General features: G+C 31.8%; 2 protein-coding genes across 2 annotated transcripts; both read left to right on the top strand.

Annotated features, from left to right (window-relative positions):
- The first annotated feature begins 21188 nt into the window (after positions 1 to 21188).
- LOC124909740 lies at positions 21189 to 23040 on the top strand. The gene is made up of 5 exons (XM_047450388.1): positions 21189 to 21318; positions 21389 to 21686; positions 21840 to 22079; positions 22178 to 22574; positions 22669 to 23040. The coding sequence occupies exons 1-5, from the start codon at positions 21189 to 21191 to the stop codon at positions 23038 to 23040; spliced, it is 1437 nt and encodes a 478-aa protein (XP_047306344.1).
- Positions 23041 to 24242: 1202 nt separating this feature from the next.
- On the top strand, positions 24243 to 25575 carry LOC124945095 (peptidyl-prolyl cis-trans isomerase CYP28, chloroplastic). Its single transcript, XM_047485466.1, has 2 exons — positions 24243 to 24947; positions 25040 to 25575. The coding sequence occupies exons 1-2, from the start codon at positions 24275 to 24277 to the stop codon at positions 25246 to 25248; spliced, it is 882 nt and encodes a 293-aa protein (XP_047341422.1). The 5' UTR covers positions 24243 to 24274; the 3' UTR covers positions 25249 to 25575.

A 25575-nucleotide genomic window follows, 5' to 3' on the forward strand; every position in this document is an offset into this window, starting at 1 on the left:
TGACCGTTGGCACATTTCACCTATAAAAGAAGCAGCTGAAGAGGAGTAAAGGCGGCCACAATCTTACCAGCTCTATGATTAAAAGTTCTGAGAGTCCTCTATAATATAAGTCACAAATTGTGTTTCATCTCTCTAAGATTAAGAGTTCAAGTGTGTATTTGAAGTTAGATTACTACTTCGGTTAAAATTGTACGAGTGTTATCGAGCAGGAAATAAGTCTCGATCGGATTGTATTATCGAGCAGGAAATAAGTCTCGATCGGATTGTGTGTATTCCTTAGTGAATATCCTTCTCGCGGTTTCGAGAGGAAGGGGTGACGTAGGAGTTTTATCTCCGAACATCCATAAAAACCCGTCTTGTTACTTGCTTTCTGCTTACTTTACTTTATAACCGATCTGCACTAATCTACTAATACCGTCCTAACCAACTCAACCTTACCCAAACCGAATCATCAAACTCCAAAAACTGACACAGCAATTTCAAACCTGTCTTACTCAAAAACCGGTCCTGCCTATCTTATGAGTGTGCTGCTTCAAGAGTTTGTGACAGTTTGTGTAGTATTGAAACCCCGGTGTTAATCTCTAACCGGATTAATCACCACCCTTTGAGTGAAGCGCGCTAACCGGACAGACCCCAGTCCGTCAACCTCGACCTAGATCCTAACAAAATGAGATAAGAAAAAGACGACACGATCACGACACGATTATGAGTTTATACGATTGTAACACTCATTTTATATATAATATAATAATTATTCTTAAATTCTTTTGTATTTTTTATAAAAAATTATTATTAGATATCACTCTTACTAATAATTCTATAATAATTGTTAATGTCAAAGGATCCATGAAGATCATCAAGTGTATGTCTTCTCTTAAAAATTTTTATATTCATCGCATTTAGTTTGGCATTGATTATGACTTATATCGTCATTAAAAATGTCCAACCAACAAATGTGATGATACTATTGCACCGAATTTTTACGACACATAATATTTTTAGAAGAACTAAGATCATGCCACAATATTTGACATAAAAAGAGATTTGAAGGTCTCGTCAATTTAAAACTCTCTAGAGCCTATCCGTCCAATATAACGGGTATGTAACGTTTAGTACAAAATTTAACTAACTATGAAATATTGTGTTTTAAATTAATATTTTTTTCATTTTATTTGTTACAGTTTATATTATACGAAGGTGAAATTGGGAACACCACCCGTAGAATTTAATGTCCAGGTTAGAGTTGGACGATGAGTTGGATCAACCGTAAATGACACGATCTAACACAATATTAGTACATAAAGACACAATACGATTTTATCTCACTCAGGTCGTGAGTTGCACACAATACAAGCACACGAGACAACACAATCACAACATGATTATGAGTTTATACGGTCGTAACACTCATTTTATAAATAATATAACATCTTATTTATGAGAATTACTCTTATATTCTTTTCTTTTTAATTTTATAAAATTCTTATTAGATATCACTCTTAAAGGTGCCATGAATATCATAAGAGTATGTCTTCTCTTAAAATTTTAATATTCATGACATTTAGTTGGACATTGATTATGACATATATCGTCATGAAAAATGTCCAACCAACAAATGTGATGATACCATTGCATCGGATCTTTACGACACATAATGTTTTTTTAGAAGAACTTAGATCACGCTACAATATTTTACATAAAAAGAGACTTGAAGGTCTTGTCAATTTCAAACTCTCCAAGGCCTATCCGTCCAATATAACAGGTATATAACTTTTAGTACAAAATTAACTAACTATGAAATATTGTATTTTAAATTAATATTTTGTTCATTTAATTTATTATAGTTTATATTATACGAAGTTAAAATTGGGCACACCACCTGTAGAATTTAATGTTCATATTAGAGTTAGACAATGAGTTGGATCAACACGAAATGACACAATCCAAAACGATATTAGTACGGAACGACACAATATGATTTTATCTCACTTGGATCGTGAGTTGGACACGACACAAGCACGAGACAACACAATCATGACACGATTATGTGTTTATACGATCGTAACATTCATTTTATAAATTATATAACATCTTATTTATAAGAATTACTCTTATACTTTTTTATTATATAATACTTATTAGATATCACTCTTAAAGGTGCCATGAAGATCATCAAGTGTATGCCTTCTATTAAAATTTTGATATTCATCACAATAAGATGAATATTGATTATGACTTATATCGTCATAATAAATGTCCAACCAAGAAATGTGAAGATATTATTACACTGAATCTTTACGACACATAATGTTTCTTTAGAAGATCACACAACATTATTTTACATAAAAAGAGATTTGAAGATCTCGTCAATTTAAAACTCCCTGGAGCCTATCCGCCCAATATAACAGGTATATAACTTGTTAAACAAAATTTAACTAACTTTGAAATATTGTGTTTTAAAATTATATTTTTTTATTTTATTTATGAATAGTTTATATTATACAAAGGTGAAATTGAGTATAATTTCTGTAGAATTTAATATTCAGATTAGAATTGAGCAATTTGTTGGAGTAACACAAACCAACGCGATTCAACACGATATTAGTACACAACGACACGATACGATATTTTCTCACTTGGGTAGTGAATTGTAAATGAGACAAGTACAAGACGACACGATCACGACACGATTATGAGTTTATACGATTGTAACATTCATTTTATAAATAATATAATAATTATTCTTATATTCTTTTGTATTTTTTATAAAAAATTCTTATTAGATATCACTCTTACTAATAAGTCTATAATAATTGTTAATGTCAAAGGATCCATGAAGATCATCAAGTGTATTTCTTCTCTTAAAATTTTTATATTTATCGCATTTAGTTTGGCATTGATTATGACTTTTATCGTCATTAAAAATGTCCAACCAACAAATGTGATGATACTATTGCACCGGATTTTTACGACACATAATGTTTCTTTATAAGAACTTAGATCACGCGACAATATCTGTTAGACTGACACGTCTAACTACGTATCTATTAGACTGCACGTCTAACTACATATTTGTTAGACTGACACGTCTAACTACATATCTGTGAAACTAGCACGTGTAACTACATATCTGTTAGACTAACACGTCTAACTGATAACACGTCTAATTAGCCTGCTTAGACCACGTTCAAGTTAGCCAAATTTGATGCACCTGCATAGAAAAAATTAGACGACTTATCTTCGTTCATATCTAAACATCATCAAAACTCAATTGATTAATATTTAGTATTTTTTGTTAATTAACTCTTTACTAATTTTTTCCAAAAAAATTCTTCTAAATTAATTAACTCTTAATTTTTCCCAAAAATTTCCCCATTTTTGATGATTTAAGCTAATTAATCAAAATCAATTGTGTTCATTTAATCTCAAAAAATTTCCCTTTTTGATGATGTTATAACTATGCAATCTTAAATAAAATAGTGTATGTTAGGATCTAGATCGCGGCTGGCGGATCGGGGTCTGGCCGGTTAGCGCGTCTCACTCAAAGGGTGGTGATTAATCCGGTTAAAGATTAACACCGGAGTTTCAATACTACACAAACTGTCACAAACCCTTGAACCAGGTTCAAGCGCGGAAGAGGTTTGTTTCAGGTTGAAGCAGCACACTCACAAGATAGGCAGAACCGGTTTTGAATAAGATAGGTTTGGAGTTTGCTGGGTCGGTTTTGCAACTCAGTAAGTCGGTTTAGATGGTGTTGAATCGGTTAGAGCGGTATGAATAGGTTAGTACAGATCGGTTAGAATGTAGAACCGGCGGAAAGTAAATAACAAGACAGGTTTTTATGGATGTTCGGAGATAAAACTCCTACGTCACCCCTTCCTCTTGAAACCGCGAGAAGGATATTCACTAAGGAATACTCACACAATCCGATCGAGACTTATTTCATGCTCGATAACACAATCCGATCGAGACTTATTTCCTGCTCGATAACACCCGTACAATTTTAATCGAAGTTGTAATCTAACTTCAAATACACACTTGAGCTCTTAATCTTAGAGAGATGAAACACAATTTGTGACATAGGTTGTAGAAAACTCTCAGAACTTGTAACCACTGCATTCATTCCTCTTCAACACCTTCTTTTATAGGTGAAATGTGCCAACGGTCACATTTCATTTCCTTGAATCTGATTGGTTGAGCAGAGGTTCAGTGATTCAGATCTGGAGGTCAAATCTTCAGACATGACGGTCAAACCGGCTAGGTTTGTCCTTTACTCAATATGGCAACTGTCGGTTGGACAGTTACCTGCACTTGGAAGGTTGCACCTCTGACTTATCCCAGAGTGGAAATATCTCTTTAGGCAATCTTCTGCAGCCTGCAGAGTATCATCAGACTTGTATGGATATGGCAATGTCACAGTCTGATCATTTAATGTTATCTTCTGTAGATACCCAAAGTATCTGTTTGCACCGATTTGTAAGCTGTACTTAGTTTGATATTCTTGACTTCTTTCTCTAAGTAGTATTCTCATCGGTTTTCCGGTTGGATACTATATTTCGGTTTAGGATGTCTACCGGTTGTTCATGGCTTCAGGTTAACCGGATAACTTCCGATTTCGGATACATACTTTGCTTCTTCTTCTAATCGGTTTGATTACTTGACCGGTTGGATTCTTGACCGGTCAGATTCTTGACCGTTCCTCATAACTTCAGGTTTGTTTATTTGCTTTCTTCTTGCCGGTTTGATATTCAACCTGATAACTTCAGGTTTGTTCATTTGCTTCTTCTGGCCGGTTTGATATTCTGACCTAATAACTTCAGGTTTGTTTATTTGCTTCTTCTGGCTGTTTGATATTCTGACCTGATAGATTTCTTGACCGTTCTTTCGGTTTAAAACTCAACCGGTCCTGAACTTGAACCTGTCCGGATTTTTGCACATAGGTTGAACCTGTCCGAATTTTTGCACACAGGTTGAACCTGTCCGGATTTTGAACTTCTTGACCGAACGCTTTGACCGAGCTTCTTGACCGAACTCCGGTTGACTGAGCCGGTATACATTGTCGAGCCGATCTTACCTATAGGTAAATTTCAGATTTTGCTCAGCTTCCCTGAAATAGCAAAACTTTAAATATTATTTGCAGTCGGTGAGATTTGATCCTTGGTCACCTGTGTGACAGGCATGGGTGTTTACCACTACGCTACAGCACCTTCTTGATATATTTAAACCAATTAATATACTTGATATGACTTAACGGTTTATTTTTCTAACAATTTCTCCCTTTTTGATTATTTAGAATAAATATTCAAAACTTGTAATCGTTGGCCAGTTTAAAATTGACTTACTTAATTTTTCTAACAGTGTAAACACCCATCAAATATGATTGAAATCAAAATAGGGACTTGTTTGAGTCATTGCTATCAAATCTTAAACAGAATTTATATCTGACAGGCTTCAACAGACTAATCTGATATTTGACAGCTTCTCTAGACCTTGTTCAAGAATTTATAATGTAGGTTAAACGTTGGTTTTCAGAAGAGAGGATTTGAATCTTTTCTTTGAGCATTTCATTCTCAGATGAAAGCTCATCCATGTTTTCAAAAACTTTTGACTCGAAGGTTTGAGAAAAAGGCGGTTCATCATTTTCAAATTCTGAACTTTTTTTTTTGAGATTTTCACAGTTTTTATACTCCGAGACTATATCATTTAGTACAGCCACTACTTCATCTCGTGAAAAATCCTCTGGAGAGAGATCCAATACCTCAGATTCCTCAGATTATTCCTCTTCTCTTTCCATGAAGCAAGCAACCTCTTCATCATCACTATCGCTGGATGATGAGTAATCTGAGTCGCTTTGCATCCATTTGGCCTTGCTGTCGGCCGCAATGAGGGCCTTCAACTTGCCTTCATTGTCTTTCTTCTTCTCATCACGTTTCGGTTTTTTGCACTCCGACTTGTAATGACCTAGAATACCACAGTTCAAACACGTAACATTATCTTTTGATTTAGCTTTATCATCATTGGTGTTATTTGAAGAGCTTGAGTTAGGAATGCTCTTCTTCATGTATTTCTCGAATTTCTTCACGAGAGGAGCCATTGCGTCGCTGCTGAGCTACTTGGCAGACGCCTTTTCTTCATTGGCAACAAATGACTCCTCGGAAGACACCAAAGCCTTGGTAATGATAGCAGATGTGGGGTGCTCCTCTTCATTCCTCGAGTTCAACTCAAACTCATAGGCCTTCAAATCGACAAACAAGTCGAAGAACTCCATCTTATTAAGGTCTTTGGACTCCCTCATCGTCATAGTCTTGATGTCCCACTCCCTAGTTAAAGCTCGCAGGACCTTTATATCAATCTCTCTGTTGCTGTAGGTCTTGCCAAGGATGGATAGGGTGGTGACAATATAACTGAATCTTGCATCAAACTCAGTCATCGTCTCTTCTGGACGCAACTTGAAGTTGTCAAACTATTGGGTGGCAACCGTGATCTTGTTCTCTTTAGTTTGCACGTTGCCTTCACAGAGTTGAGTGAGTCTGTCCTAAATTTCTTTGGTAGACTCGCAAGAAATGATGTAGTTTAACATGCTGTCGTCAAGGGATCTGTACAAGATGTCCATGGCCAAGTTGTCGAGGTTGTTCTTCCTCTGATCTTCAATTGTCCATTCAGATTTTTCTTTGTCGATCTTGATGGGTCCTTTAGTGACAACACTCCACATGTCATCGTGCAAGGAAGCAAGATGGGCACAAACTCTTTTCTTCTACACCATGTAGTTTTCTTTCGAAAATATAGGAATCTTGGAGGAACTGGCATCTTTCGACATGATTTAGGTTCTTGTTGCTTGAGAATAGAAAACAAAGCTCTGATACCAATTGATAGGATTGGTGCAATCAATAGAGACGGGGTTTTTACTATTGTTAGAAACTTCAGATAAACGGATTGATAGAAATCCTGTTAAGGATTAATATCACTTTCTATTCTTCGCAAACCTTCACAAACTCATGAAATGATTCAAGTGCGGAGCTGTTTGTTTGGGTTTGAAGCTTTGAACCAATGAATGATGAAAGACTGAAGGTAAAGAACACAACAAGTTGTTTATGGATGTTCAGAGCTATCTCTCCTACGTCACCCTTTCTTCCAACAACTAGAAGGATTTCACTAAACTTCTTTGAATCAAATACAACTTACTAAATAGCTAACACTTTGTTAAACAGAACACACTATGTTCAACTTACAATATAATCAATAATATCTCTCAGCAAGACAGTGTTTTTGATTCTCTCTCTTAAACTTGAAAATGATGTACAATTAGTAAGTGCAAGAGTGATGAGTAAGATTGTAGGAAATGAGCAGAGTAACCAGTGATTCGGTCGTTGTCCTTGAGCATTTATTTGTAGGAGAAGGACACCAACGGTCGAATCTTATTCATGGACACGTGACAATCGCCCATTGGAAAGCCTCCATAGTACAAGAGTACAATAGACTCTATGCTCATGGATCGTGGCCGTAATGAATGGTAGTGCACCGGATATCCTTCTGGAACTGTCTTGTACTGAACAAGTAGTATGAGGGATATCTGCGTACGTGGCGTTCATTCGTTTGATGCAAATAGCTGGCGTACTAGTCTACAAGAGAAAGTGGAGCAGGAGTAGCGTACAACTAGTTGAATGTGGGTAGACGTAAGCTAACATCAAACGGCTACTGAAGCGAGGCAATAGACGTGCCCCATTAGACTTTCAAGTCTAAGGGAGTTAGACGCCAATGTTTAACAGCGAGTTCCACTAGACCACCAAGTCTAATGGAGTTAGACTACCACGTCAAATGGAGTTAAACTACATCGTCTAACTACATACCACTTCAGACTAATCTGAAGGAGTTAGACGCCAACGTCTAACTACGTGTCTATTAGACTTGCACGTCTAACTACGTATCTGTTAGACTGACACGTCTAACTATGTATTTGTTAGACTGGCACGTCTAACTACATATCTGTTAGATTGGCACGTCTAACTATGTATCTGTTAGACTTGCACGTCTAACTATGTATCTGTTAGACTGGCACGTCTAACTACATATCTGTTAGACTGACACGTCTAACTACGTATCTGTTAAACTGGAACGTCTAACTACGTATCTGTTAAACTAACACGTCTAATTACGTATTTGTTAGACTGACACGTTTAACAGATAACACGTCTAATTATCCTACTTAGACCACGTCTACGTATCTGTTAGACTGACACGTCCAACTATGTGTCTGTTAGATTGGCACGTCTAAGTACATATCTGTTAGATTGGCACGTCTAACTATGTATCTGTTAGACTTGTACGTCTAACTATGTATCTGTTAGACTGGAACGTCTAACTACGTATCTATTAGACTGACACGTCTAACTACGTATCTGTTAAACTGGAACATCTAACTATGTATCTGTTAAACTAACACATCTAATTACGTATCTATTAGACTGACACGTCTAACTGATAACACGTCTAATTAGCCTGCTTAGACCACGTCTAAGTTAGCCAAATCTGATGCACCTGCATAGAAATAATTAGACGACTTAGCTTCGTTCATATTTAAACATCATCAAAACTCAATTGATTAATATTTAGCATTTTCTGTTAATTAACTCTTTACTAAAATTTTCCAAACAATTTGTTCTAAGTTAATAACTCTTAATTTTTCCAAACAGATCATAACACTCATTTTATAAATTATATAAAATATTATTTATAAGAATTACTCTTATATTCTTTTTATTTTATTTTATAAATTTTTTATTAGATATCACTCTTAAAGGTGCCATGAAGATCATCAAGAGTATGTCTTCTCTTAAATTTTTGATATTCATCACATTTAGTTGGACATTAATTATGACATATATCGTCATGAAAAATGTCCAACCAACAAATGTGATGTTACTGTTGCAGTAAATCTTTACGACACATAATGTTTCTTTAGAAGATCACACAACAATATTTTACATAAAATAATATTTGAAGGTCTCGTCAATTTAAAACTCTCTAGAGCCTATCTCCTCAATATAACGAGTATATAATTTTTAGTACAAAATTTAACTAACTTTAAAATATCGTGTTTTAAAATTATAATTTGATTATTTTATTTATTACAATATATATATATATATATTGGGAAAAACGACTTAGCGTCATTTCATTAAAAATTCCCAAAAATAGGAAAAAAAACCAAAAGTTTAAGAGATCATTCTAGACAGGCCTAGAATGATTTTGAAGTCGTAACATTCTGAATAAAAGCTAAAAATGTAAATGAGTTATCTGTTTCAAATGTTTTCAATTCTAGTGAGTTTAAAAAATAGTAAACTCCAGTTACTGCAGATATTCTAGTTATGCTCCGTGCTTGGAATTCCTCTTCACGTTCTCGCGAGGGCGCTACAATCCTATACAATATCTTTCCATAACTCGTCAATGCTCCTGTGGGTTTTGTCATATACCCTTGCATTCCGTTCTTGCCAAATGTTATACACCACTACTCCAAAGACGCACTTGAATACACTTGTTGTAAATCTATTTCCCTTGGCTTTTAGTAGTGTTGCTTCCTTGATTTCATTCCATTCGCTCGGGAAACTAATCAACTCCAGGCTTTTATAGAATCTGTCCCAAAGTTCTGAAGCAATACAGTAGATCCCGAATATGTGATCTATGACTTCTTCTATTCATATGCATAGAAGACAACTCGCGTCCGAGATACTCATATACTTGCTGATACGATCACGAGTGATGATTCATTCCCAAAAAGAGAGCCATAGGATGAACTGGTGTCGAGGGATAATATTCGTTGACCATACAAGAGGAGCCCATTCTACTTTCTGCGCCTTTTCCCAGATTACCTCCCCTATTTTCTTCAATACCAGTTTCCCATTGTCCTCAGCTTTCCATTCATGAATATCCGTTTTGTCGTGTAGTTGTATGTTACTTATATGATCAAGTATCCTCTTTCCTTCTGGAATTCTTCTCAAGAGCAAGTTCCAATTCCCGTCTTTGATGTCTCTGATTTTCGCTTTTGCGTAATCCCTTCTGATACGGGTATTTTGAAACTCATCCTTGTCGATGATAGACTGGTTTTCGAACCAGGGGTCGTGCTAGAATAGAGTGCCTTTCCTGTCCTCTAGTCGGATGTCATAAAGATCTGCAATATCGCTTCTTAGTTTAAGAATCTTTTTCAAAGACCAGCTCATACCTTCGTGAATTTTGCAGGTCTAGATGCCGGTTTCGTATTTCATAAACCTCGTATGCACCCATTTGATCCATAGTGAATCCTGATTGCGCTCCAAAGCCCACATATGCTTGAAGGTTAGAGCCTTATTCCACTCGATACAATTCTTCAAGTCGATGCCTCCCTCGTCCTTCAGTTTGCAGAGAACGGTCCATTTGACTTTCTTTCCTCCTCTTCCACTACTACCCATACAAAGGTGAAATTGGACACACCACTAATAGAATTTAATGTTCAAATTACAGTTGGGCAATGGGATGGATCAATACGAACCGACGCGATCCAACACGATATTATATCACTCGGATTGTGGGTTGGACATGACACAAGCACGTGACGATACGATCACGAGTTTATACAATCGTAACATTCATTTTATAAATAATATAATAATTACTCTTATATTATTTTATTTTATTTATAAAATATTGTTATTAGAGATATCACTCTTACTAATGTTTCTATAATAATTGTTAATGTCAAAGGAGCCATGAAGATCATCAAGATTATGTCTTCTCTTAAAATTTTGACATTCATCGCATTTAGTTTGACATTGATTATGAGTTATATCGTCATGAAGAATGTCCAAGTAAAAAATGTGAGGATACCATTGCATTAAATCTTTACAACACATAATGTTTCTTTAGAAGATCACACAATAATATTTTACATAAAATAATATTTGAAGGTCTCGTCAATTTAAAATACTCTAGAGCCTATCTGCTCAATATAACGGGTATATAACTTTTAGTACAAAATTTAACTAACTTTAAAATATTGTGTTTTAAAATTATAATTTGATCATTTTATTTATTACAATATATATTATACAAAGATGAAATTGGACCCATCACCAATAGAATTTAATAGAATTTAATGTTCAAATTACAGTTGGGCAATGTGATGGATCAACACGAATCGACGTGATCCAACACAATATTATATTACTCGGATTGTGGTTGGACATGACACAAGCACGAGACAACACGATCACGAGTTTATACGATCGTAACACTCATTTTATAAATAATATAATAATTACTCTTATATTATTTTATTTTATTTTTATAAATTTTTTTATTAGATATTACTCTTACTAATGTTTCTATAATAATTATTAATGTCAAAGGAGTCATGAAGATCATCAAGAGTGTGTCTTCTCTTAAAATTTAGACATTCATCGCATTTAGTTTGACATTGAGTATGAGTTATATCGTCATAAAGAATGTACAACTAACAAATGTGATGATACCATTGCACCAAATCTTTAAAACACATAATGTTTCATTATAAGAACTTAGATCACGCAACAATATTTTTCATAATATTTCTTTAGAAGATCACGCAATAATGTTTTACATATAAATAGATTTGAAGGTCTCATTAATTTAAAACTCTTGAGAGCCTATCCGTCCAATATAATGGGTATATAACTTTTAGAAAAAAATTTAACTAACTTTGAAATATTGTGTTTTAAAATTATATTTTGTTCATTTTATTTATTACAATATATATTATACAAATGTGAAATTGGGCACACAACTAGTAAATTTATATTTAGATTGAAGTTGGACAATGTGTTGGATTAACAAGAACCGACGTGATTCAACATGATATTAGTACAGAAAGACACAATACAATATTATTTCACTCATGTTGTGGGTTGGACATAACACAAGTACGAGACGACACGATTATGAGTTTATACGATCGTAACACTCATTTAATAAATAATATAATAATTACTCTTATATTCTTTTGTTTAAAAAAAATTATTATTAAATATCACTATTACTAATGTTTTGATAATAACTGTTAATGTCAAAGGAGCCATAAAGATCATCAAGAGAATTTCTTCTCTTAAAATTTTGATATTCATCGCATTTAGTTTGACATTGATATGACTTATATCGTCATGAAAAATTTCCAACAAGCAAATGTGATGATACCATTGCACCAAATTTTTACAACACATAATGTTTCTTTATAAGAACTTAGATCACACGACAATATTTACATAAAAAGAGATTTGAAGGTCTTGTCAATTTAAAACTCTCTAAAGCCTATCCGTCCAATATAACAAGTATATAACTTTTAGTAAAAAATTTAACTAACTATGAAATATTGTGTTTTAAATTAATAATTTATTCATTTGATTTATTACAGTTTATATTATACAAAGGTGAAATTGGGCACACCACCTGTAGAATTTAATGTTCTGGTTGAGTTGGACAATGAGTTGGATTAGCACAAAATGACACGATCTAACATGATATTAGTAAGAAACGACACATTATGATTTTATCTCACTCCGGTCGTGAGTTGAACACGACACAAGCACAAGACAACATGATTATAAGTTTTTACGATTGTAACACTCGTTTTATAAATAATATAATATCTTATTTATAAGAATTACTCTTATATACTTTTATTTTATTCTATAAAATTCTTATTTTATATCACTCTTAAAAGTGTCATGAACATCATCAAGAGTATATGTTCTCTTAAAATTTTGATATTCATCACATTTAGTTGGACATTGATTGTGACTTATATCGTCATGAAAATGATCAACCAAGAAATGTGATGATACTATTGCACCAAATCTTTACGACACATAATGTTTCTTTAGAAGATCACACAACAATATTTTACATAAAAAGAGATTTGAAGGTCTCGTCAATTTAAAACTCCATAGAGCCTATCCGCCCAATATAACGGGTATATAACTTTTAGTACAAAATTTAACTAACTTTATAATATTGTGTTTTAAAATTATATTTTGATAATTTTATTTATTATAGTTTATAATATACAAAGGTGAAATTGAGTACAACACCTGTAAAATTTAATGTTCAGATTAAAGTTGGGCAATATGTTGGAGTAACACGAACCGACGTGATCCAACACGATATTAGTACGGAATGACATTATACAATATTATCTCAATTGAGTTGTGGGTTCAAATGACACAAGCACGAGACGACACGATCACGATACGATGATGAGCTTATACGACTGTAACACTCCTTTTATAAAAACATAAAAATTAATCTTATATTCTTTTGTTTTTTTTATAACAAATTCTTATTAGATATCACTTTTACTAAGTTTCTATAATAATTGTTAATGTCAAAGGATCCATGAAGATCATCAAGAGTATGTATTCTCTTAAAATTTTGATATTTATCGCATTTAGTTTGACATTGATTATGACTTATATCGTCATGAAAAATATCAAACCAACAAATGTGATGATACCGATGCATCGTATCTTTACGACACATTATGTTTTTTAATAAGAACTTAGATCACGCGACAATATTTTACATAAAAAGAGATTTGAAGGTCTCGTCAATTTAAAACTCTCTAGAGCCTATCTGTCCAATATAACGGGTATATAACTTTAAGTACAAAATTTAACCAACTATGAAATATTGTGTTTTAAATTAATATTTTGTTCATTTTATTTATTACAGTTTGTATTATACAAAGGTGAAATTGGACACACCACCCATAGAATTTAATGTTCTGATTATAGTTGGACAATGAGTTGGATCAACACAAAATGACAAGATCCAACACGATATTAGTACGGAACGACACAATATGATTTTATCTCACTTGGGTCGTGAGTTGGACACGACACAAGCACGAGAAAATACGATCACGACACGATTATTAGTTTATATGATCGTAACACTCATTTTATAAATAATATAACATCTTATTTATAAGTATTAATTTAATAATCTTTTTATTTTATTTTATAAAATTCTTATTTGATATCACTCTTAAAGGAGGTGCCATGAAGATCATCAGGAGTATGTCTTCTCTTAAAATTTTGATATTCATCACAATTAGTTGACATTGATTATGACTTATATCGTCATGAAAAATGTCCAACCAACAAATGTGATGTTACTATTTCACTGAATCTTTACGACACATTATGTTTCTTTAGAAGATTGCACAACAATATTTTACATAAAAAGAGATTTGAAGGTCTTGTCAATTTAAAACTCTCTAGAGCCTATCTTCCCAATATAACGGGCATATAACTTTTTATACAAAATTTAACTAACTTTGAAATATTGTGCTTTAAAATTATAATTTGAACATTTTATTTATTACAATATATATTATACAAAGGTGAAATTGGGCACACCAATAGTATAATTTAATGTTCAAATTACCGTTGGGCAATGGGATGGATCAACACGAACTAACACGATCCAACACGATATTATCTCACTCGGGTTGTGGGTTAGACATGACTCAAGCACGAGACGACACGATCATGTGTTTATACGGTCATAACCCTCATTTATAAATAATATTATAATTACTCTTATATTCTTTTAATTTTATATAAAATATTCTTATTAGATATCACTCTTATTAATGTTTCTATAATAATTGTAAATGTCAAAGGAGCCATGAAGATCATCAAGGGTATGTCTTCTCTTAAAATTTAGACATTCATCGCATTTAGTTTGACATTGATTATGAGTTATATCGTCATGAAGAATGTCCAAATAACAAATAGATGATACCATTGCACCAAATCTTTACGACACATAATGTTTCTTTATAAGAACTTAGATCACGCGACAATATTTTACATAAAATATATTTGAAGGTCTCTTCAATTTAAAATTCTCTGGAGCCTATCCGTCCAATATAACAAGTATATAACTTTTAGTACAAAATTTAACGAACTATGAAATATAACTTTTAGTACAAAATTTAACTAAATATGAAATATTGTGTTTTAAATGAATATTTTGTATTACAGTTTATATTATACAAAAGTGAAATTGGGCACACCACCCATAAAATTCAATGTTCAAATTAGAGTTGGATAATGAGTTGTATCAATACGAAATGAGATGATCCAACACGATATTAGTACGGAACGACACAATACGATTTTATCTCACTCGGGTCATGAGTTGGACACGATACAACACGATCACGACATAATTATGAATTTATACGATCGTAACACTCATTTTATAAATAATATAACATCTTATTTATAAGAATTACTCTTATATTCTTTTTATTTATTTTATAAAATTCTTATTAGATATCACTCTTAAAGGTGTGATTAAGATCATCAAGAATATGTCTTCTCTTAAAATTTTGATATTCATCACATTTAGTTAGAGATTGATTATGACTTATATCGTCATGAAAAATGTCCAACCAACAAATGTGATGATACTGTTGCACCGAATCTTTATGAAACATAATGTTTCTTTAGAAGATCACGCAACAATATTTTACATAAAAAGAGATTTGAAGGTCTCGTCAATTTTAAACTCTCGAGAACCTATCTGCCCAATATAACGGGTATATAACTTTTAGTACAAAATTTAACTAACTTTGAAATATTGTGTTTTAAAATTATATTTTGTTCATTTTATTTATTACAATATGTATTATACAAAGATAAAATTGGGCACACCACTAGTAGAATTTAATGTTCATAGTTGAGCAATATGTTGGAGTAACACGAACCGACGCAATCCAACACGATATTAGTACGGAACGATACGATACGATATTATCTCACTCGAGTGGTAGGTTGGACATGACATAAACACAAGACGATACGATCATGACATGATTGTGAGTTCATACGATTTTAACACTCTTTTTATAAATAATTACTCTTATATTCTTTTGTTTTTTTTTATAAAAAATTCTTATTAGATATCACTCTTACTAATATTTCTATAATAATTTTTAATGTCAAAGGAGCAAGGAAGATCATCAAGAGTATGTCTTCTTTTAAAATTTTGATATTCATCGCATTTAGTTTGACATTATTATGACTTATATCGTCATGAAAAATGTCCAACCAACAAATGTGATGATACAGTTGCACCGGATCTTTACAACACATACCTTTTCTTTATATGAACTTACATCACAAGACAATATTTTACATGAGAAGAGATTTGAATGTCTCATCAATTTAAAACTCTTTAGAGTCCTTCCGTCCAATATAACATGTATAAATAATTAATAAATAATTATATATAAATAATTAATAAATTAAGAAAATAAATATTTATTGAGAAATTAAGAAAAAAGTCAATAATAAATAATAAAGAGAAAGAAAATAAAGAATGAAAATATTCATTATTATTTTTTTATTATTAATAATTAAAGAATAAATAAATAATTTCAATAACTTTTTTATAATATTTATCAAGAATTAAGAAAATTAATAATTATTCTCTTAATTATATTTGGATGAATTATTATATTAAACATTCATATATAAATATATATATTTGCATATTTAGGTCTTTATGTATATATAATGATATTAAGAAATCCTTGAGTAATAAGTAAAATCACAATTATTTGTTTTGTGATATACATATATGGAATTTATGCATTTTTTTAATATTAATAACATATTCAAAATTTGGTACAATTTTAGACCCACTTAAATTTGTAATTATGCGGTTGTTAATTGGCCCAAAGGAATATTAATAATTGGTCGTATTACAAATTTAAATAATGTACAAATTATTAATTTATAAAATATATTTGTTTTATAAGATTAAGACGGTTGTGTTTGTAACTATGCGGTTATTAATCGGACAAAATGAAGTTTAATAATTGGTCGAGTTACACACTTATAGTATGTACATAAGTTATTAGTTTATTAAATCAATTAATTGAAGCAACATCCTACCAATGTAGGCTCTCTTGTGTAGGTTAATATATTTTATAAATTAAGAAGGTAGTGTGTATGTAATTGATGCGGTTATTTAATTGGCCCAAAAGGAATAACATTATGCACATGTGGTAATAAATATGTAACAATTATTTGGTGTGTCATGTGAGTAATTGGACTATCCAAAGATAACCAATTGTTTGACATGAATTATTTTTAATATTTGATTACTAATAAAGAGTATCGTGTGCAAGTTAATATTTAATGTTCAAATGCTACATATTAATATTGTGTTTAGTATCTTATGAAGAAACGTAACATTATTTTGAATTTATGTGATTATTAATTTTTTGTGAGTATGGTTGTTCATTTTTTTTTTGTTATCTAATTAAGTTAATACTTTTGTTTATACGATTTTCTTATCAACATCTTAAGTTAAATTTATATGATAAAGTTTTAAAGTTTATTTAGAATTTGATTTTTTTTAAGAGTTATATCTAAAAATGTTAAAATTGCTAAGGGTATTATTTGAATAAATATATCATAAGAAATATACTATAATATATGTTTCATTTTGTTTCAAAATTAAATTCATTAAAGTTAGAGTTACACTAATGTATTCTCATGCATCCAATTTGAATTTTGTTATTCATACTTAAGTTAATTGATATGAATTACAGTTGTATAAAGGGAGACTTAGTCTCTATATGAACTCACATCATATTGTGTGTAAGAAAATAAAAGATTGAAACAAAAATAACATAAATAGTGTTCACTTAATAAATACTTTAAAAGATAATAAAGTAATGAAGTTGTAAGAATTATAGATGTTGTAGCTAAAAAAATTACTAAAGAAAATGATGCATAAAAGAATATATATTAAAGTTTTTTTTGTTCTAAGAGTAATTTAACTTCGTTACTCATATACATTTGATGTCTAAAGTAATGTGTTGATGTACGGTTAAGTTAGTTGTCAAAAGTCAATTGATGGTGAAAGAAACATCGGCGTAGGCATTGATAATTCAAATTAAAGATGAGAAAATCAAGAAATATTTTATATACTCTTTATTTGAAGATTGAGTTAGTTGTCAAAAGTCAATTGATGGTGAAAGAAACATCGGCGCATGCAATGACAATTCATATTAAAGATGAAGAAATAAAGAACTACATCAAATACTCTTTATTTGGAAACAAACATTTATGATTTATTTGGAAAGAATAATTAAGAACTACAACTTATATACCGAATAAATTTTCAACTAAAACAACTAGTGAATTCTTTTGGGGTTGTCCAATTAAGGTTAGGCCTTATAGGTCCAAAGAATATAAATTGGACTAAAGAATTATTAGATGTTAATTGTTGGATATTCTAAAAGATCTAAAGAGAAATTTAGTTTCATAAGTACTTCAAGATTAGCTTTGAAAATAAAATACAAAAGACTCCTTAAACAAAAGTTTAATGTACGCTCAAAATCATATGAATCAAGAAATTAAGTATATTTATGATGTTAGACAAATACTTGAAGGATCCTAGTTTAGATCATTAAGAAAGCAACCAAACAAGTAATGTGACATTTTAATAACAAAACATTACATACTCATATAGTGAAATCGAATCAGATAGAGATCATTTGGTATTTTGATTCGAATTTTGTTGGATACACAAAATAGTCGGAAATTCGTGCCACATAATTTTTATTTAATTATTAGTTGAAAGAATTTATTCTTGTAAGAGTGTTAAGAAGACACTAGAATTATTTCAACATGATGGTAGAATTTATTTTGTATTTTGTGACATCCATTTGAAGAATCTAACTACAAAATTTTGTCACGAGGTTGCAAATTATGAATGATATATAGAAAGACTACTAAAGATATTACATGACAATAATCTACTGTTCTTTTACTTTAAGAGTAATATGAGTTCGACTAAGTCGAACTATTTAGAAAATAAAGAATTCAGAATGTTTAGTTATCTATTGAGCATATTTGGACAAACTCTTAAATTACGGATCAGTTCTCTAAGTATTTTCTATCTGAGGTCTTTCCTGAACATATTGTTCATATATATGAATATTGCATATTTAGATGATATACATTTTTAGTGGGAGTTTGTATTGTGATGCTTGTATAATATAATTTGAAATTTATGTGCATATTAAAGATTCAGTTTCTAAAAAAATTAAAGATTCAGTTTTAAATAAATCAAGATTATAAAATTATTCAAATTGATCTATATAAAGAATAAAGGAGAACTAGTTGGTATTAGACATGTTAAAGATCACACTAATGTTAATATCCACACTATACACCCATGTTTAATCTATGTCATTTGATTGTATTGACATATGTGACTATTGAGGGTTTAGTTACGAACTAATGTAACAAAAATCGCTTTAATCCTATATTTATATAATTGCTGGACGAGATTGATATAGATGTATTTGGAAATGATAACAATATTTTGAAGTCTTAAGATTATAATATACAATTGAAGAAAATATATATATATATATGACCGATGTGGGAGATTGTTGGAATTATTTCCAATATTTGAGTACATATATTATTTAGTAATTGTGTATTAGTTGTTATCATATAAAGATTAAAAATTCAATTAAAGTGTTCTATTAAAGTATAAAGATTATGGGCTTATTATTCATCTATAATAAATATGGGGATATATTTGTGTAGAAGTAGGAATATCATTTATTATTTCGTTGATGAGCCGAATAATAAATTGGTATATTAGGTCTAGGTCCACAACCCATATAGATAGTCTACCCAGTGCTGTCAAAATCGCGAGTCAACTCGTAAACTCGTCCGAGTTTGCGTTTTTACTTAAAGAAATCGAGTCACGAGTCAAAAGAAATCGCAAAAGTGTAAAATCGAAGCTAACTCGCGTGTTGACTCGGTCAAACCGTTGAAAACGTTAAAAACGAAAAAATCGGTAAGTTTTATTATTTCTACTTTTCCTCATTTTCAAATATCAAAATTTAAACCAATATTACCTCAACTACTTCGTATTAATGAAGACTCCTCGACTTCTTCAAAATAATTGCATCTTTTGTTTGAATCTAAGCTTGACAAATCGTAAACATATTTCTTTTTTTTCATCAATGGAAGATAATGAAGAACTTAAAGGTTTCTCTCTCTAAAACACTACCACCGACCGTGCTCTTCTTCCTTTCTTGACCGTGCTCTTCTTCCTTTCTTCTTCTAAATATCAGGTAATATCTATTTCTTTCATTCTTCATTGTATCTTTACTTTTACTTTATTGTTTTTTACCGTTAGATGGTGATAAGTTCCAACTCACACATATCACAAGACAAGTCATTGTCAATGAATCAGAGTGTTGTCTTTTCAACATTGTCCTAGACATTGCCCTATTATCTATATAGTATTATTTTATTAATAATAAATCCTAATTTAGTTACTTCAACTATTCTTATCCTAATTTAGTTAGACATTTTAGTTATAATTTCTTTAACTAAATAGTTATCCTAATTTATAAAAGTTAATTATAAACTTATAATCTCCTTTATCATTTGAAAATGTCCACATAAACAACAATAAAAATAATATATGATTATTTACATTACATACATTTTATATCATTTATTAATTAATACTAGATGATAAATATATTTGACATATCTAATTTATTAAAATATTATTGTTTTATATTTTGCAGAGTTGGTCTAACTTATAAAACAATGTCATTATCGGGTTATGTTGCTCATAAGTAAAGTAAGAATAAACCGGGAAATAGATCTGATATTGGTTGGGAGTATGGAATTGATGTTGATAGCAATTCTAAGAAAGTTAAATGCAAATTTTGCTCTAAAATATTCTCGGGTGGAATATATCGTTTCAAACATCATTTAGCTTGTACACACAAAGATGCTGAGCCTTGTATTAGTGTTCCTGATGATGTGAAATTAAAGGTTAGAGAATTTTTATCGAAAAATGATGAGGCAAAACAAAGAAAAAGACAAAAAGATATTTATGAGAATGAAGATGATGAAGGAGAGGATATGCAAATTGTTTCAAAATAATTTGACAAAGGTGCGAGACAATCTTTTATAAAGAGATCAAACGTACAAAAAACAGTGAGTGAAATATTTAAGAAAGATTTAAGGGAAGATGCTTGTCAAATGATCTCTCGTTTTCTCTATACTAGTGCCATTCCTTTCAATGTTGTGAAAAATCCTTATTTTGAAAAAGCGCTTGAGATGGTTGCTAGACATGGTCCAGGATTTAAGCCACCTACTTATCATGAAGTACGAGTGAAATATCTAAAGAAAGAGGTGGAACTAACACACGAGTTGTTAAGAGATTTTAAGATAGAATGGAGAAAAACAGGTTGCTCAATTATGTCAGATGGTTGGACTGATAAGAAAAGACGTTCTATATGCAATTTTTTGGTTAACAGTCCTAAAGGAACATTTGTTTTTAACTTCCATTGACACTTCTGACATTTCTAAGACAGCGGATAAGATATTTCAAATGTTAGATGCAATTGTAGAAGAAGTTGGAGAAGAGAATGTTGTTCAAATAGTTAGTGACAATGCTGCTAATTACAAATTAGCTGGTGAATTGTTGATGGAAAAAAGAAAAAGGTTATATTGGACTCCTTGTGCTGCCCATTGTATTGATCTCATGTTAGAAGATTTTGAGAAAAAAATACATGTTCATACCTTGACAATTCAGAGTGCCAAAAGCATAACAAGGTATATATACTCGAGAACTCTACTTATATCTATGTTACGACATTTTACTGATGGAAGAAACTTGATTAGACCGGCAAAGACAAGATTTGCCACTGCATATCTCACATTAGGGAGTTTTATTAATTTAAAAGTTCCACTAATGACTATGTTTAGTTCAAGAAATTGGAAATCAAGTTCATTCTCGAGTACGGTTGATGGAAAGAAAATTGAGGCAATGGTTATTGGTAGTCGATTATGGTCAAATATAATTACATGTCTCAAAGTTGCGAGACCTCTAATTAAAGTACTTAGAATGGTGGATTCAGATGTGAAGCCTGCCATGGGTTTTATTTATGAACAAATGGATGAAGCTAAAGAAAAGATTAGAGTCAACTTCAACAATATAAAGAGAAAGTAAGTAACATACTAACATTTGTATTTTTATTGATTTTTATTATATAAAATATTCATTTATCTATGTATTCATAATATATTGTTTGTCTTCATTTTAGTTATGAACTTATTTGGAAGATCATTGATGAACGATGGGCAATTCAACTCCACAAACCCTTACATGCTGCTGGTTATTATCTAAATCCTCAATATCATTATAGTTGTGATTTTAAATCTAATTTTCAGATTAAAAAGGGTTTATATAGTTGTATTGAAAGGATGATAACGGATGAAAATATGATAAGTAAGATAGATAGTCAGCTTGAATCATTTAAAAATGCAAGAGGATTATTTGGTTCTAAATTTGCAAAAATGGCAATAAGCACAAAGTCTCCAGCTGAATGGTGGGATTCTTATGGTGATGAATGTCCAGAGCTACAAATGTTTGCTATTAGAATACTTAGTCTTACTTGCAGTTCATCTGGATGTGAACGGAATTGGAGTGCATTTGAAATGGTATATTTATGTTTTTACATATATTAAATTTTTTTTGTTTACCTAATTATTCAAAGTTTAAAATTATAACATTAATATTCTTCTTTGCCTATAGGTGCATACAAAGCGTAGAAATTGTCTACATCAACAAAAAATGAATGACTTGGTATTTGTCATGTACAACATGAAGTTAAATGACACGCAAGTATTAAGAAAATACGTTGAAGATGTTTCTTCTGATGATGAGTGGATAACTGAAGAAAATGATGCGTATAATTCATCGTCATCTCAAACACGTTTATTTATAGATAGTACTGAATCTAGAGAAAACGAAGAAGAAATATGCGAGGAAGATGGTGAAAAAGAAGGAGTAGAAAGAGATGATGATGATGAAGTTGATGATGATGTTGAAGTTGATGATGCTATGGATGATTTAGACAATTTTGATGTTAACAATGAGATAAATGTTGATGATTTAATTTCTTGATTTAAAAGTTGGTTATGAACAATTTATTAAGTATTTTGAATGATTTTTATTTATTAAGTTTAAAATATTTTGAATGATTTATAATTTAATAGTTAATATTATTTATAAGTAAACTCTTACGAGTTTACGATTCGAGTTTACGATACGAGTTTACAATGGTCTAACGATTTTACGTAAACTCTCGATTTTGACAGCCTTGAGTCTACCTATTATGTTTCTTTAATCAGACAAAAGGTAGAGGTTGTTCATCTCTCAAGAACACTCAATGGCTATCGATAGAGGGTTGAAAGACTTAAACCCCACCCACATCAGATTTTTTGATCCAGGTCCAGATCCAGAACTAGAAGATTCGATATTGAGAGAAGATTCAAAGAACAACTTAATGAACCGTTCTTCATTTCAGATTCATGTATGTTTCCGCAGTTTATGTTTGTCTTAATTTATCGACATAGAGTATTAAGAATATAGACTTAAGGAATAAAAAATTAGACTAAAGATTCTAACAATATCTACTCAAGTTCAACTAAGTTGAACGAGTAGGGACCAATTTTCTATCGTCGTCCACTATCGTCTAGAATGTGGAGCCTCGCTCATAAAAATAAATACAAAATGCGATTTTCGTGACCATTTTGATTATTTCCTTTTGCAATTTTGTTATTTATCATTTATGCTATTATTCTTGAAAAATCTGGATTTGTTTCTTTATCGAAACGTGTCGAATTTCGAAATTATTAGAACAAACTTAAGTAGCATAAATGATAAATAACAAAATGTTACATGAGCCCCATCTCTTCTAAGAACAACTCTAACCTCTTAAAACTGACAGTATACTTGTACACCATCATATGTCAAACTCATTCCAATTCCTAAAATCGAGTTCATCTCGAAACCGTTATAACTTATGTTGTTATCTCGCTCGTTTCTTAATCAAAATAGCTAATTTTGGATAGATTTATCGGTGAGGAACTCTCAAATATCGGCCAGAATCTTTATCATCAAATCGAAAGTCACTAAAAACGATTGTAAGTATTTTTTCTGTATTAATATCTCAAAGAACATTTAGTAATAATAATACGTTGATTGGTATATTTGGATTAAAACATATTTTCAAATGGATAAGATCTAAACAAAAGTAGGACCATACAACCATCAACATGTGGTAACCAAACACGCTCACAAACACTAGCTTTACACCCCTCTTCTTTCTCCTCTCCACCATGCCTGCAACTTTACCATGGGCTGTTCCTCCAAGCTCCCACCTTCCCTCCTCCTCCCCACCCAAAACATTCATCTCTCCCGTCGCATCCTCCTCTCAACATCCGCCATTTCCCTCTCTTTCCCCCTCTCCTCCTCCGCATCACCCCTACAATCCGCCGCACCCGACACTACCATAACCGACCGTATCTTCATGGACTTCAGCTTCTGTCCTAGCTACTTCTCCAATCGAACTCTAGGAGGAGACGATTTAACCCTCTGTCCCGACTCCGAGCATCTCGGTCGCCTCGTCCTCGGTCTCTACGGAAACCTTGTCCCTGTAACAGTCGCAAATTTCAAATCTTTGTGCACCGGCACTCCATCGGGATCTTCCTATAAGGGTACCTTAATTCAGAAGATCTTACCCGGTCAATTCTTTGTTGCCGGCCGCCAAGGACGTCGCGACAAGGGAGAGGTGAAGCCGCCGACAACGGCGGAAGTGACTAGGAACACTGAAACTGTTGATTCACGTGCATTCTTGTTGGAGCACTCGAGGCCGGGCGTTGTCTCGTTATGCTTGTCGGAGAATGACGATGATGATGATATTAAGCTGGATCCGGATTATCGAAACGTTGAGTTCTTAATCACAACAGGTCCTGGTCCATGCCCGGAACTCGACAGCAAAAACATAATCTTTGGAACAGTTCTTGAAGGTATTGATTGATCAATTTTCATTTTATGAACCAAAATTTGCCATATCCTTGATTGTTAAAACCCACTGACCAATTCCGTGTTTTTTTAATAGGAATGGATGTGGTTACAAGTATATCTTCCATACCCACGTACAAACCAGGAGAAAGAATCCGTCAATACAACGATTTGGCGGAGTTTCTTGGGGATGAAAGAGCAAGAACTGCTCGAGCAATCTGGAACAAGCCTCTTAAAACCCTTTACATAAGCGACTGTGGAGTGGTCAAAGTCGCCAAACCTACTCTCTCTCCCACTCTGCCTTAACACTGACAAATTGATACACCTTCCTCTGTTGAGAATTTCGGCCTCCATTCAACACCTCAAGGTAAATCATGAGAAATTGAACTTCTGAAGATCATTGTTTTTGTGATAAGAGGTAAACAATATTGGAAATGGAGAAAATAAATATGGAAGAAATTGGCTAGTTTTTTGTGTATTTAATGGTATAGTTTATAAGCTCGCTCACTGTTGTTTTCTTTGATTGCTTTCTTTGGTTATGATTTATTTTTTCTATGTAATTGATGCATAATTGTTTGTGTAAAATGGGAAAAACATAAGCCATTGTATAAATAGGATCTTCTAAAGTTATAT

Source organism: Impatiens glandulifera, chromosome 7, assembly GCF_907164915.1.
Source record: "Impatiens glandulifera chromosome 7, dImpGla2.1, whole genome shotgun sequence".
NCBI lineage: Eukaryota > Viridiplantae > Streptophyta > Magnoliopsida > Ericales > Balsaminaceae > Impatiens > Impatiens glandulifera.

Coding starts and splice junctions, on each gene's coding strand:
- LOC124909740 (XM_047450388.1), top strand. CDS start 21,189: ATGGTTGCTAGACATGGTCCAGGATTTAAGCCACCTACTTATCATGAA. Junction 21,319..21,388: donor GATAGAATGGAGAAAAACAG/GTTGCTCAATTA, acceptor TTTGGTTAACAG/TCCTAAAGGAACATTTGTTT. Junction 21,687..21,839: donor AGTGCCAAAAGCATAACAAG/GTATATATACTC, acceptor GACTATGTTTAG/TTCAAGAAATTGGAAATCAA.
- LOC124945095 (XM_047485466.1), top strand. CDS start 24,275: ATGGGCTGTTCCTCCAAGCTCCCACCTTCCCTCCTCCTCCCCACCCAA. Junction 24,948..25,039: donor CTTTGGAACAGTTCTTGAAG/GTATTGATTGAT, acceptor TTTTTTTAATAG/GAATGGATGTGGTTACAAGT.